The 14,457-nt window shown below is 40.3% G+C and overlaps 2 protein-coding genes across 2 annotated transcripts in view; both read left to right on the top strand.

Moving 5' to 3' along the window:
- The first annotated feature begins 334 nt into the window (after positions 1-334).
- LOC131109936 (sulfotransferase 2B1-like) lies at positions 335-3,326 on the top strand. Its single transcript, XM_058062506.2, has 6 exons — positions 335-526; positions 891-1,102; positions 1,957-2,083; positions 2,165-2,253; positions 2,333-2,513; positions 2,880-3,326. The coding sequence occupies exons 1-6, from the start codon at positions 388-390 to the stop codon at positions 2,987-2,989; spliced, it is 858 nt and encodes a 285-aa protein (XP_057918489.2). The 5' UTR covers positions 335-387; the 3' UTR covers positions 2,990-3,326.
- A 2,084-nt stretch (positions 3,327-5,410) lies between these two features.
- LOC131109930 (uncharacterized) overlaps positions 5,411-14,457 on the top strand; it is a 29,131-nt gene continuing 20,084 nt past the window's right edge. The window contains exons 1-12 of the mRNA XM_078788910.1: positions 5,411-5,552; positions 7,055-7,707; positions 9,421-9,577; positions 9,652-9,914; positions 11,028-11,153; positions 11,238-11,435; positions 12,653-12,793; positions 12,911-13,168; positions 13,390-13,576; positions 13,671-13,837; positions 13,928-14,068; positions 14,147-14,325. Of these exons, the coding sequence (XP_078645036.1) occupies positions 5,441-5,552; positions 7,055-7,707; positions 9,421-9,577; positions 9,652-9,914; positions 11,028-11,153; positions 11,238-11,435; positions 12,653-12,793; positions 12,911-13,168; positions 13,390-13,576; positions 13,671-13,837; positions 13,928-14,068; positions 14,147-14,325 (2,582 nt within the window). The 5' untranslated portion in view covers positions 5,411-5,440. The remainder of the gene's footprint in view (positions 5,553-7,054; positions 7,708-9,420; positions 9,578-9,651; positions 9,915-11,027; positions 11,154-11,237; positions 11,436-12,652; positions 12,794-12,910; positions 13,169-13,389; positions 13,577-13,670; positions 13,838-13,927; positions 14,069-14,146; positions 14,326-14,457) is intronic.

The following is a 14,457-nucleotide window of genomic DNA, read 5'->3' as shown; positions in this document are numbered from 1 at the left end:
AGAGAGCCTAGGGTTTGTGTAAAAACCCGCACAATATTTGACACTACTTTTATACCGTTTATTAATAATTCCATAACACTTTTGAGCGCCATTAAAGCGTCACTTCCTGGTACAAAACACGTTGGTGTACTCTGACAATGTTTAACACACGCTGCGCAGTTAAAGCAGACATTTGGCAAAGAACAAACGATAGATAAAAATATCGATGTCATGCCACGAGAATCGATCCAATACCGACATACCGTAGGTGTCGTCTGACGTCAACGGAAGACAACAGAAGTGTTGAAAATCTCAGTTGGCTAAAGCGACAACTGCTGGATTTGTTTTTTTTGTTTTTTTGGTAAGGAATTATTCGTACAACTTTATTTGTACTACGTACTTACTGCAATGACGGAAGACGACCTGTACACAGTCTACAAGGGGGTCTTGTTGCCCACCCTCATTCACCCTCCACAGAGTCTCAGGCGCTACGAAGCTTTCACATTCCGACCAGATGATATTCTCATTGTGACTTACCCCAAATCAGGTAACAGTTCTTACCTTCGTATTCATAACCAACAACATGTCCAAAACAGTATTTCAAAACTTGTGTCATCTGTATATACTTGATATATGCGCATGCGTGCTGGGTATAAATGGGTAAATGTAATTAGTTAGTTGCTAGTTGTATGCTAGTAGTTAGGGTACAAATTCGTCAAAATATCATAATAAATTATGTACCCCGAAAGTACTTTAAGCTCCCAAACGTTTTTTTTTACCTATATACCTAGTTTCAGCCCGAGTTTCAGATGTTTGTGTGGTCGGCAGTTAGTCCATTAGTAACACAATGTACTCACTACTGATACGTGTAGATTTGTTTTTTTAGAATAAACAATAATTTCACTATTTAGGTACGACATGGATGCAGGAGATCGTTCCCCTCATCGTGAGTGGAGGAGATCCTGCTTCGGTGGAGACCCTCCATAACTGGGACCGTGTTCCCTGGCTGGAAGAGGCTCGTAGTTGCAGTCTCGATCTTGACGCCAGGCCCTCTCCACGCATGTTTACAACACATTTCCTGCATCATATGATGCCACCATCGTTCTTTCAAGTTCGGCCAAAGGTAAAACTTCATTTATAAGTGAGGCATAGTGTACCTGGTCATGCCTGCATGGGGATTTATTGCTTTTATTACTTATTACAATGTTCAATCTGGCAGTGGAGGAGCAAGTGACGTCTAAAAAAGTCTGGTGTTTTACTAGTGACACCTAGTGGCCAGTGGAGACTACAACTTACCTCCGTCTTGTATTGCTTTCAACAGTATTTGTATTTTAGTTCATTCACAATATTTTGTGCTTAAAAATGCTGAATTTAGGATTTCCAAACATTCACTTAAATATATAAAATATTTTTTTACTAATAATAGGGCGGAGTCAACCAACGATGAACAATCATTTATTAATAATAACTAAGAATGACGAGTGATGGAGTGAGAAACATCTGTCATTCATTCATTCATTTTCTACCGCTTATCCTCACGATGGTCGTGGGGGTGCTGGAGCCTATCCCAGCTGTCTTCGGGCGAGAGGCGGGTACACCCTGGACTGGTGGCCAGCCAATCACAGGGCACATACAGACAAACAACCATTCACACTCACATTCATACCTATGGACAATTTGGAGTGGCCAATTAACCTAGCATGTTTTTGGAATGTGGGAGGAAACCGGAGTACCCGGAGAAAACCCACTCATGCATGGAGAGAACATGCAAACTCCACACAGAGATGGCCGAGGGTGAAATTGAACCCTGGTCTCCTAGCTGTGAGGTCTGCGCGCTAACCACTCGTCCGCCATGCAGCCCAGAAACATCTGTACATAATAATAATAATAATTGAAAACTACAAGGAGTGTACAAATGCTTTAAATCAATGTAAATATTTAGTGCACTATTGATCAATAGGCGGATATTTCCTGCAGGTCATCTATGTCATGAGGAACCCCAAAGATGTATTTACTTCAACCTTCCATTACCATCGGATGGCCTCCTTCCTGCCTGACCCTGAGCCACAGAGCAACTTTCTTAACAAGTTCCTTGAAGGAAAAGGTTATTCTTTTACAATGTTCCCTGTATGATAGTGACTTAAGGCACTTTTTCATAACAGGGACTGATATGTCTATTTTCCAGTTATGTTTGGCTCCTGGTTTGACCACATTAAGGGCTGGCTGAATGATAGAGAGCGGATATTTTACATCTCCTACGAAGAGATGACAAACGTGAGGACAAAAACAAATTGAAAACGACGTGATATAATAACCACTGCAGAAAGCTAAGATGATGTTTCTCTCATTGAAGGATCTGATTGACTCTGTGGCTAGAATTGCTGTGTTCTTGGAGAAATCTTTGGACAATGACGTGATCGAGAAGATAGCAGAGCGGTGCCGGTTTGAGAACATGAAGAAGAACAGCATGTCCAACTACTCCGCAGTTCCCAAGGAAATCATGGACGACACAAAGTCTGAATTTCTCAGGAAAGGTGCGTTTGTGCCATGTTAGTTGGTGTACAGTCCTAGGACAACATAGAAGTAGTGCACCGAGATCAGGGCTGTCCAAACTATTTCCACCAAGAGCCAGGCACTGAAAAATGAAAGGATGCAAGGGCTACGTTGATATTTTGTGAAGCAACACATGGAGATATGCTAAGTTATGTAAAAAAGAAAGAAAGAAATGCATCTCAGCTATATGATCTACGTGAAAAAGTGTATTATTAGTATGAACTTCTGTCTTTTCCCTTTTTCCCTTTCCAACAAAAACTGGTGCATGTTAGCACTCATTCAAATACTGATGGTTCTTTAAACTGTTTTATTATGGGGTGTAACTTGTTGTTTATATTATCTTTCAGGAATAGCTGGAGACTGGAAAAACCAACTAACAGCAGCAGAAGCAGAGCATTTTGATGCTGTTTACAAAGACAACACGAAAGATGTTGATTACAAATTTGCTTGGGGATAAAAGCAAAACTTATTGTGGGCAAGGTGCCAAATGTAACACACATACAATCAATCAAATACTAATTAAATCAATTTGCATGAAAGCAAACCAAACAAACAAAGCACAACATAAAATTAAACACACAAAAATAAGAATTTGTTGCTAATTTCATACTAAATGTGCATTGTATAGCATTGCATTTACAGTACATATTTGTTATTTGCCCCTCCTCGGCCAGTACTAATATTTATTGCGTCTCACCTTAAACCTAGAACAAGTAAAAAAATATTTTAAAAATTGTTGCATTACACAAAATATATATGTGCACAAAATAAATGCCATGTCGTTCAACGTAAAATATTCATATTTTCTACGGTTTTTGTGTCCGCGAATGCACCACTATTATCGGAATAGCATGAGTTAAGTTAACCAGTACCAGTCAGTCTAAAAACCCACTGAGGCTGTGTCTACATCCGGGCTCTGCAGGCTAAAGTGCGCATTTGTAGGCTACGTGACGTCATCGTGCTGCGCCAAGGACTGTCCAAATTAGAAAGGCGACAAATATGTTCTTCTCCATTGATGAGTCTGCATTCAAACTAGTCTTCGTGGCCCGTAAAAAGTCACCATTACGGTGCAAAGCGAAGCGAATCAAGCGAGTATTGATTAATTAATACCTGTTCATTTCTTTGTTAATTGTAAGCATTGATATTACATCATTTGTAAGGCAGAATTAAATTTGATGTTGATCCAGGTCATCAAATAATACACATATTAAAATTTGTTGTTGCTCATGAAAGTGTTGTACAAATGAATGAAGTAGCCAAAAATAAACAAAGGAGCTACTGATATTACTGTTAAATATATCAGGATTATTTTGGAGCTGTTACTAAATGATGTAGAACCACTCCTGTAAAACCTACATCTAAAAACTCAACTGTGCTTCTACAATGTCAGTTTTGTTTGTTCACCTTCACTTTGTTTATGTTAATGCTACTTTGTTTCTTGCTCTCCTGTCTGATATGAATTTGTCATGACGTCGTTGTAAACATGATACCACGTGACACAACCAGGAAGAGTGAGGAAGGCTAGACCATCTGAATCCCCAAGGCTGGTTCGCGGCTGGAGAAGGAGCCTCCGAACGTCTTGGCCTTCGTCGACCGGGTAGGCTACTGGCCTAGTCGGCTGCAGACCCTTAAATTAGAAAGTTTTCAGTTTTGAGTTATGCGCATTAGAAAACGTCATTTTGACAATGATAAGCCCCCTGTTGCTGGTAAAAGAACATATCAGCAATATCATCTGAGACATTTTATTCGTGAATCATGGCGCCATCAAGCCAAACCGTAATAACACTGTAGGTCACTAACGACAGCACGCAAAGCTGTTCAGCTAGCAAAACGGAGCGTTCCCATTGGCTCTCCTTTCAGCACCGGAAGCTGAGGATGCTGCGTCTAAACTTTCAACTGTCGATAATAATAACGTTGATGTGAGGCATTCAGAAACGCAACACGTTTATTGAAAAGCCCATAAATACACTTAATGTGTTCATTTGTTAAAATAAAACAACACAACTCATAACTCCAATAATGCTACAGAAAGAAAGAAAGATTTTTCCCATCCTGGTGACGTGATAATATGAACATTAGATGCGTGATTTACTGCTATCACAAACTTTTGAGTCATACTGATGATTTTTCACATTTACCATTTTCAATATACAACCTTTTGAATTTTGTAGCTGGCTATTCCAGCTGTCTTCGGGCGAGAGGCGGGGCACACCCTGGACTGGTGGCCAGCCAATCACAGGGCACATATAGACAACCATTCACACTCACATTCATACCTATGGACAATTATAATTTTTGAAATTATCTGAATTCTTGGGAAACACGTGATCTGTTAAATACTTAATACCTGCCCTCTAGCAGGTTATTATTTTGGTTTCATTTCACTTTATGTGAGTAAGTTCTGTTTTCATCTCACATGATTAGTCATCAGTGATTCAGCAAACAAAAAGAAACTCAGTCATGTCAGGTTCTCTAACTTAAGTAAGAGCACTTGAGCTCTTCCCTCTTTCTCGTAATTTACTGTAGTTTTTTTTTTATATATAATCCGGGGTTAGTATTAATATATACCGGGGGCCAACTGTGGAGGAATAGTTCTGAGAACTATCCTAAAACAGAGTATAGAAATCTAGAAATTGTTATATCATTTATCACATGATTTATGTATATGTTGTAGTCATAATAGAATTATAAGTAGTTTATATCCTAATGTATTATTCATACACACAGTGATAACTCTATAAGATATATATGTGTGTATAGATTGTATAGATTAGAAATCACACACATTTACAGTGTTATGTTGTGTTATTTGAGTCCATGACAGCAGTTTCATTTACTGGATAATGAAGGTATGAGGCCGGTGGCAACAAGAACACTGTCTGTTACTTTCAGTTTCATTTCTCTCTGGATGCTGAGAAGAAAACAGAGCAGAAAAAGGGGGTGGGGTTTAGACAATAGACTATTAAAGAGGAAGGCTGCCTGGCTCTTATTCAGTAGTCCAAGCCTCTCTGGACAAGAAGGTAAGACCGTCTTAGTACTTGCATTTATATATACAGTATATTGTATATTGTATACGCTGATGTGACTCGTGTTTGGTGGGGCAGAGGTCACGGGTCGGTGGCCTGGAAATGGGTGTGATGTATTCAGTACACACCTTGGTTCAGTCTACGTTGTAGTTTTTTTTTATATATATATATATATGGACTGACTGCATGCTGAATGTGCAGTTATACCCAAGATTATATTAAGCACATTCATGAATGTCGTTTGCTCACACTGTAGCTTTATTTGACCACTATTGTTCTAATTCCTTCCTAGGAAGACATTTATAGTACAGTGGAGCCCAAAGGTTGAACAAATCAGTTGTGAGGTACACCCTGGACTGGTCACCAACCAGTGGCAAGGTGTTGCAATTTACTACAGTAAACCTCGGATATATCGGAAATTCGCTCACAACGGACAGATAAAAAAGAACCGATTTTTCTGTAATGCATTTCCAATAAAAATTCATTGCATATATCGGATTTTTTATAACAGATTTCACCTATTTCGGATAAAATCTCCAGTCCCGTTCCAATGCATTTCCATTAAATTTCCCTCGTATATATCGGATGGCCGCATCGTGGCGCTCCGATTCGCCGAATCGTGACAGGCCGCTATACGATGTCATTTGCAGCGTTTGCAGCATTGCCTGCGCGTCCAGGTACATTGGAAACATAGTCAAGGAAGTGCCTTTTTATAAGGGATAAAATCCAATTTACGCATATACCGGATATAAATCCGATATATGCGTATACGCATATAACGGATTTCGCTTATAACGGACAAAACCAGTGGGAACAATTGAATCCGATATATCCGAGGTTTACTGTAATTTAATTTATGATACACTACACTCTTCTGTCGATCTGCTGCCGCCCCCCCCCACCGAAACAAAGACTCACAAGACAAAATGGCTCACTCCGTTCATGCCATTGTTCTGTGCTATGGTGCTGAAGCACAAAATGAACTCTTTTCACGTCTGTTTGGAGGTGGGAGAAGAGGAAAACACACATGCACATGGCAATATTGACAAACATGACAAAATTGTGATTGACTGATTAATTTCTTATTGTCTCAGACTGAACTAGAAATCTCACAAGATCTTTTGACACAGGATTTTGTGGCACCCCCTCTTGAAATAACTAAAATCTAAATAAGGTTACATACCAGCATACAATTTTTATAAAGTGTAAAATCCTTCCAGTAATGTTCTTATGTGGGCGGTTTTGAATTTAGTTCAAATATACCACAGGCTGACAGTTAACCACTTTTATAAAATGTTAAATCAACATTAAAATAATGTGACATCAATAAAGCACAACCAAAAAAAACAATAAGGCATGCTGAGGTGTGCTGATATCACCCACAACCTCCGACTCCTATTAGGCATCAATTTTATTGTTTGTCTTTGAATTCTTGTTTTAAACTTGCTGTGTCTAAAATGAATTCCAATATGTTTTTTTTTTTTTTTTCCTGGCAGCAACCAAGATGGAAAATGTACTTGAAGATATCGTGGCCATGGTGAAGCAACACCCAGAAGGGATCCCTGTGAATAAACTCCCTCAATACTACAGCAGTACTTACCATCGCAACCTGCCTATGGCGAACCTGGGCTTTCGGTCCAACGATGAGCTTATATGTTCTTTGGATAAGGATCTGGTTATGGAGGGAAACCTAGTGTTTCACAAGGACCACAAGGGCAATGAAGGTAAAGTTGAAACTGGTGCTGGTGCTGGTGTTGGGCAAACCTCAAAAACAAAAAAGGAAACAAGGAAACAAAAGAAGATGAAGGAAAATATTACAACCATGATGACAGAACTTCCACAGGGGATTCCCTTGAAGAATCTGGCTGTTACCTACAGTCAGAAATACAAACAAAATCTGAAATTAGCATCTCTGGGCTTCAGTTCTATTTCTTCCCTGGTCGAAACTTTCACAGATCTGGTACTAGAAGGGGAGATGGTGTTTCACAAAATCCACAAACCTCGAGATCCACAAGGAGCAACATCGGACAGCAGCCCTTCTGTGGAATCCCACAATCACCACATTCCAAGTCCCTTAGGCGAACCCCCTTTAGTTAACCCTACCTGCTCTGGATTGGACCATCAGGTCCTGTACCAGAGGATTGAGGAGGTCAGTAAATACACAGACAATCACTTACAGAGGTATTGGAACGGTGTAGTGAATTCCTTGATTTTGGCTGTAAACATTTGTGTTTGACGTCCATATGAGACCAGAGAGCAGCATTTTAATTTTTAATTGACAGGTATTAACATCTGGATCATATGCACAACTTAGAAGATAACGACTTTTGTTTGAATACACACATTTTCATTTTTATTCAATCAATAAATAGCACTGAATGTCTTCACTTTTCAGCTTTTGCCTGAGTAGACTACATTTAGAGGTGAAAACAACATCAAAACCAGAGCGCTGTCTATGGCAGTTGTTGGCTCTAACGCAGGGGTCACCAACGCTGTGCCCGCGTGGACCACTTAAGGCGCCCGCAAGGCATCTTCTAAAAATAGCACTGGTCACAAATTATCATTGTTATTTTGTGCTTAACGGCGGTCGAGTGGTTAGCGCGCAGACCTCACAGCTACGAGACTAGGGTTCAATCCCACCCTAGGCCATCTCTGTGTGGAGTTTGCATGTTCTCCCCGTGCATGCGTGGGTTTTCTCCGGGTACTCCGGTTTCCTCCCACATTCCAAAAACATGCTAGGTTAATTGGCCACTCCAAATTATCCATAGGTATGAATGTGAGTGTGAATGGTTGTTTGTCTATATGTGACCTGTGATCGGCTCGCAACCAGTACAGGGTGTACCTCGCCTCTCGCCCGAAGACTGCTGGGATAGGCTCCAGCACCCCCGCGACTCTCGTGAGGAAAAAAGCGGTAGAAAATGAATGAATTTTGTGCTTAAATTTTGAATCAGAATTGCTTACATTAATGTATTTTTTTTACATCAAACATTAAAACAAAAATATTTTATAACAAACTCTTACCTCAAGTCAAAGTTCATGTGTGTGCACGCGTCCGCTCACCACTTTTCTGATATAGTTAGCTTACTCGTGCAGTTTAGCCCCCAAAAACATGGCAGAAAAGCAAAAAAGGACTTACGTTTTCCACAGTAATTGAATGAGGAAGAATTTTTCTTTACATATTTTGAAGAAAAATGTATGTGTCTTATTTGCGGGACGACTGTTGCAATACCAAAGCAGCACAATGTGGAGAGACACTTCAAAACTTGTCATGAAAGCTTTAAGGACGAAAAAGGCCCGTTTGTTAAAGGCAGCTTTGGACAAACAAAGGACTTTTTTCACTAGGCAGGTGAAAAAAAATCACAGAAAGGTGTTCCCTTTGACTTTCAAAATAAATGTTTCTTGTTAAAAAATATATTTTTGTTACCATTATTGTGGAAAATAATTAACATTGATATGTGAGCAGTCGCTTCACATAGTCTTACTACTACTACTATTCCTTTTTGTTCTGATTACTAAAAAGTGATCCGTGCAGTTTTGTCATATCCGTGCTCACAAAGTAGCCCTCGGCCTCAAAAAGGTTGGTGACCCCTGCTCTAATGCAAGAGCTGTGTGATTTTTTTTTTAATTTTATTTTATTTATAAACACTGAAGTGGAGGAAATGTGTATATTGGAAAATAGTTTGAAATAGCACACTCACTACAAAAGAGAGCGAGAAGATAGAAAAATCAATCAAAGATATAAAATCAATGAGAACATTTTGTCATGGGAAGTACAACCATTGGTGTACTAAGTACCAGATGTGACACATTTTCAAACTGTACTTTTCCAAACTTGTCCCTAAAGGTTTTTGATGTGTTGCAGGTAACCAGAATATTCCGGTTGACTGATCCATCCATGGACCAACTGGAAGTTTACTATTTGAAGCACTTTGGTGAAAAGCTTCCATTTGGGTTGTACCTATCCATGTATGATAGTTTACAACCAAGTGGGCGCAAGGGCCTGCCAAGTCCACAGTCAGGTACACAATTATTATGGTATTCAGAAACACAGATTCGGAATATTATAACATTTGTCACGTTCCTTCCTCTTCAGTACAACAACAGGCTGCTGCAGGCAGTACATCGTCAGACTCCAACACAAAGACAAAAAGCAACAGTGCTACTTGGTTTAGGGAATTTTATAATACTCAATTAAGAGAGGTCCATGGAGATAATATGCGAGCCCTATACGCTATGCAAAATGATGGAGAATTCCAAGGTAGGAGAAGAGATCTGGACCCAGACATGATCAACAATCTGATGGAAGGTGTGATACGAGAGCTCGCAGGAGAGGGAGAGCTGGTCACCGAAGACAAGGTGAAGACCAAAAACTGTTGGAATGTTAAACGCTGTGCCACTTTGTTTTGTCATGTTACTCACAAAATGTTAGGGGTATTTAGCGTTTGGGTGCAATGCTCTTAACCTATGGATGCAAGTCAAGCTGTTCAATATTTCAGTGCTGAGGAACTGATTGGCAGAATTCAAAACAGATATGTGCGCATACATCTATACATCGTCGACCAAGCCACTTCCTGCTTTCAGACATTGCAGACCAAGACAATACATAACATTTGCGGGCGAGGATAGATTACACTGTCACTGTCTGTCATCAGCAGCTTGCAACAGAGATAAAGAGAGCTTGGAAAAGTCACAGAGAGGCATACTGGTCCTTATATTATATTATATTATCCTTATAACATATTGGACAAAAGTTCAGGGACAGTCAAAATTAAAAATGAGTTCACCTGGAAAGGTTAGAGTGCATTTAGGTTCATGCTGAAATTTCACCCAAAAGCTAAATACAGTACAGTAAACCTCGGATATATCGGAAATTCGCTCACAACGGACAGATAAAAAAGAACCGATTTTTCTGTAATGCATTTCCAATAAAAATTCATTGCATATATCAGATTTTTTATAACGGATTTCGCCTATTTCGGATAAAATCTCCAGTCCCGTTCCAATGCATTTCCATTAAATTTCCCTCGCATATATCGGATGGCCGCATCGTGGCGCTCCGATTCGCCGAATCGTGACAGGCCGCTATACGACGTCATTTGCAGCGTTGCCTGCGCGTCCAGGTACATTGGAAACATAGTCAAGGAAGTGCCTTTTTATAACGGATAAAATCCGATTTACGCATATACCAGATATAAATCCGATATATGCGTAAAACGGACATTTTCCAGTATACGCATATAACAGATTTCGCTTATATCGGACAAAACCAGTGGGAACAATTGAATCCGATATATCCGAGGTTTACTGTATCAATAACATTTTATAGTAGAGTAGCGATTGTGAAAATCAACATCTCTGCACTTGAAGCCAACAGTTAAATCTCACTTCATCTGAATCATCTTTAACAGATATTACACATCTTTTGAAATTTCAAAACCATCACTAATTCATCCTAATACCTTTTCTCAGGTGGTCTCAAGAGCATACAACCTAATGCAGATTTCTTCTACGGAATCAGCATGGATAAATCCTCGCAATATTCCTGCTCTGAATGACCTTCATTACTTGACGAAAGAGATATCATTGTTTATACAGGTTAGAAGGCTGTGTTTTTTCCAAAGGAACTATTTCATTTTCTATTCCAGCCAATGTATTGAAATATCGTTTGTTCCCTGTCAGTCTACTGAAGCGGCCATGCCCATCTCAACCCTGTATGAGCTGGGGCAGTCGCTGGCTGGTCTGAAGAACAAAAAGCGCTACGAGGAGCTGAATCTGGGACCGCTGTGTAAAATGCCTCTCATCCACCGCATGTTCAAGATCGACAGTAACACCACGGATGATGATATCCCTCAGATTGAGACGATAGACATCTTACAGGTTTGGGAATCATTTAGTTAACAGATTTGCCTGTTTAAATCAAATCAAATTAACTTTATTTGTATAGCACTTTTCCTGCAAAGACATGCAACACAAAGTGCTTTACAGAATTAAAACAATTACCACAATTAAAAGGAAAGCAAAGAAACAAAAGAAAGCCCCTCCCTCCCACCGTCCACACTAGACACACAGACACCCACACACAATCTCACGGAAACGCCATCTTTGGGGCCGTCCACACTGGGAGGATCCGCAGGCCGTGCCATCAGGGGACCAGCACCCGGGTCTCCCGACTCCGACAGACACATTAAAGGGAGGAACCCCCAGCCGGCCGGGTCAAAGGGACCCAAGGATGGCACCCCCTCAGCAGACCCGACACAGCCCCCAGTGTGGAGGACCCCCCCGAGGAAATACTGGAGTTAAAAGCTAAAGACTAAAAGCATAAAATAGGACTAAAAAAGATAAAAACATAAGAAAAGTTTAAAAATATTAGTTTAGTAAAGCCTGGTTAAAAAGGTGTGTCTTTAATCGGCAGGCTGTTCCACAGGTGGGGGCCATAGTGGCTAAATGCTGCCTCACCGTGGGTTTTCGTTCTGGGTTTTGGTAGGCCAGTGTCGTAGGACCGCAGGGTCCGCGGGGGTTGATATGGTAAAAGCAGATCAGATAAATAAGAAGGTGCAAGGCCGTTAAGACATTTAAAAACCAGTAAGAGAATCTTAATTGTTTAGCATAGTTTTTGTGAAGATGGCTCATTAGATTCATTTGTCATGTACAGTATCTTCTATATTCTATATTCATTGGTCCCAGACCCAACCATGATAAGTCAATTTTTGTGCAGTAGGGTTCCTTATTTATGAATGCAATATTTCTACTTATTGCCTTAAAAACCTGATTACAGCCTCAGTATTACAGTATGATTTTTTACATTATTAGAGTCATCTAGACATGAAATAACACCCCTATAGTCAACTTTATACTGCTGTTTTACACCCAATGTAGTAGGCATAATAACAGAAAGTAAGATTACAATTTGATCAAATTAGACATAGCATAGAGTTTTGTATATTTGCATTTTTCTTATTTTTCTTTTTTTATCTTATCAGCCAGTGGCCAGGCAAGAATACCAATCAACACTGGAGATCTGTGATTTAAGATCCAACGGGACAAATGAACTCAAATTTGGAGACTTCATCCATGTTTGTGTTTCCTTTTCGTAGCAACTTCGCAATTTTCGAAGACAGTCAAACGAGCTCAGAATAGACCTGGCTGAGTTTATGAAGCACCTAGCAGACCATTATAACTGTGACTCTCCCTACGAGCTGGGCATCAGGATCCAAAGTCTTGGGTTGCCCATAGCGGTAAGCTTTCAGTAGACACTTTTATAATGAGCAGTTTTTGGCTGTCATTCTTTAAATTCATTCAAATAAATCATATTGATGCGTGAATGATCAGCACTAGCTGTGTGTCTCCTACAGACATTAAAAAAAGTGAATCGTTGTCAGCATGCCATATTGGACAAGGCCAGAGTAACCATTCAGAAAGAGCTGGAAGAGGAGACCCTGGAGAATCTGCGAAAGCTAAAGAAGAATATCCTGACTCCAGTACAAGGCATAAGCTCCTCCTTTACAGGGGACATGGACCTCAGAAAAAAATACGCCTCCTTGACCGCAGCAGAGGTGGTACTGAGTGTCTTCTCAAATGCAGAACGGGTGTTCAGCTCCACAATGCTAATGGTAGGTGGGAGAAATTGTCAAGTATTTACCTTTCTTCATAGATATACATGGATCAAAATCTGACTTTTATTTGTCTGACCTCTCTCAAGTTAATACACCATTTTTATTACAGTAGATCTTCTCAAGGAACAATATCGGAATGAAACTTTAGAGTAGTCAAAAACACAACACAACAACACTGACAATTCAGTTAAAATATTCTGTTCATTCTGTTTTTTCAGCACATCCAAAACTTCCTAATACATGTGTCAGGTGACAGGCTGGCTACAGCTCTTTTTCAGCTGGCAATCTGCGGTAGCTCGCTGGCTGTCCCACAGGACCAGGTGGCCAAGGAGAAGGTTTCCAAAACCGAACAAAAGCAAACAGACCCAGTGGAAGACATACCTACTGCAGAACTTCCCAGTGAAGGTAATTAATTAATTAAGGTTTATAATGGGACACACTGTATTCTTTTTGCACATCAATGTAACTAATTCTTTGTAATTTTGTATCCGTATTTCAGCCAATGTGAAGCAGTACCTAAAAGAATGCCTATCCTCAATGACCTCGACCATCCGTTTAGCCGACATCGCCTCCCTTGAGAGGAAGTTCACCAAACACTTCAAAGTCAAAGACTTTCATTCCTTGGGGAGAGGCAGCTTCTTGATGTTCTTGGTTCAGAACATTCAGGTACAGTACACACAGTGTGTATTTCAATGTCAAATAATGATCTTGGCTATTTTACTCCCTAAACACTCATTGTATTTCTTTTGAGTGCAGCTACTGCAAGACATGCTTGGTTCAGCTTTGATTCTGGGAGGTGGCATGCAACTAGAAGGAAGTGGTTTCAGACCCACCAGACAAGACATATTTGAGTTCATCAAGCAATGCGGTCAAAATGCTTCTAGTGGTCAAGACGAAGTGAGTCGACACACTTGCTGAACAAAGCTCCTGCCCGTTCCTCTATATGAAGGATTATCTTGTCTTCCCGATTTATAGATGTTCCTCATCGAGTTGGCACTGCGGTCCCATTACGGGGTGCAAGACAGTCGGGATTTGGGCTACGGCACTCTGCAGACACTGGCCAGTCTTGTCCAACGCCAGAAAGACCTGGCTGGAGGAGGAGTGAGCCAGGTCTTCTTTGAGTCTGCTTTATTTGTCAAGCAGGGCATTTCAAGGTCAGGTCTCTACATTGTCTTTAAAAGTCTGAAATCAAACCCACTCTCCTCTGACTGCCAATACTACTGTCTTAGCTGCTCACAAGAGAGTTAGCCTTGAGCCTCGGGCCACATCGCCCTCTTATGGCTGTT

This window comes from Doryrhamphus excisus, linkage group LG2 (genome assembly GCF_037039965.1).
Source record: "Doryrhamphus excisus strain RoL-2023G ecotype Guam linkage group LG2, RoL_Dexc_Guam_v1.1, whole genome shotgun sequence".
NCBI classification, from domain to species: domain Eukaryota; kingdom Metazoa; phylum Chordata; class Actinopteri; order Syngnathiformes; family Syngnathidae; genus Doryrhamphus; species Doryrhamphus excisus.
The sequence above is the reverse complement of the archived record's forward strand: the minus strand, read 5'-3'. Positions and strand labels throughout refer to the sequence as shown.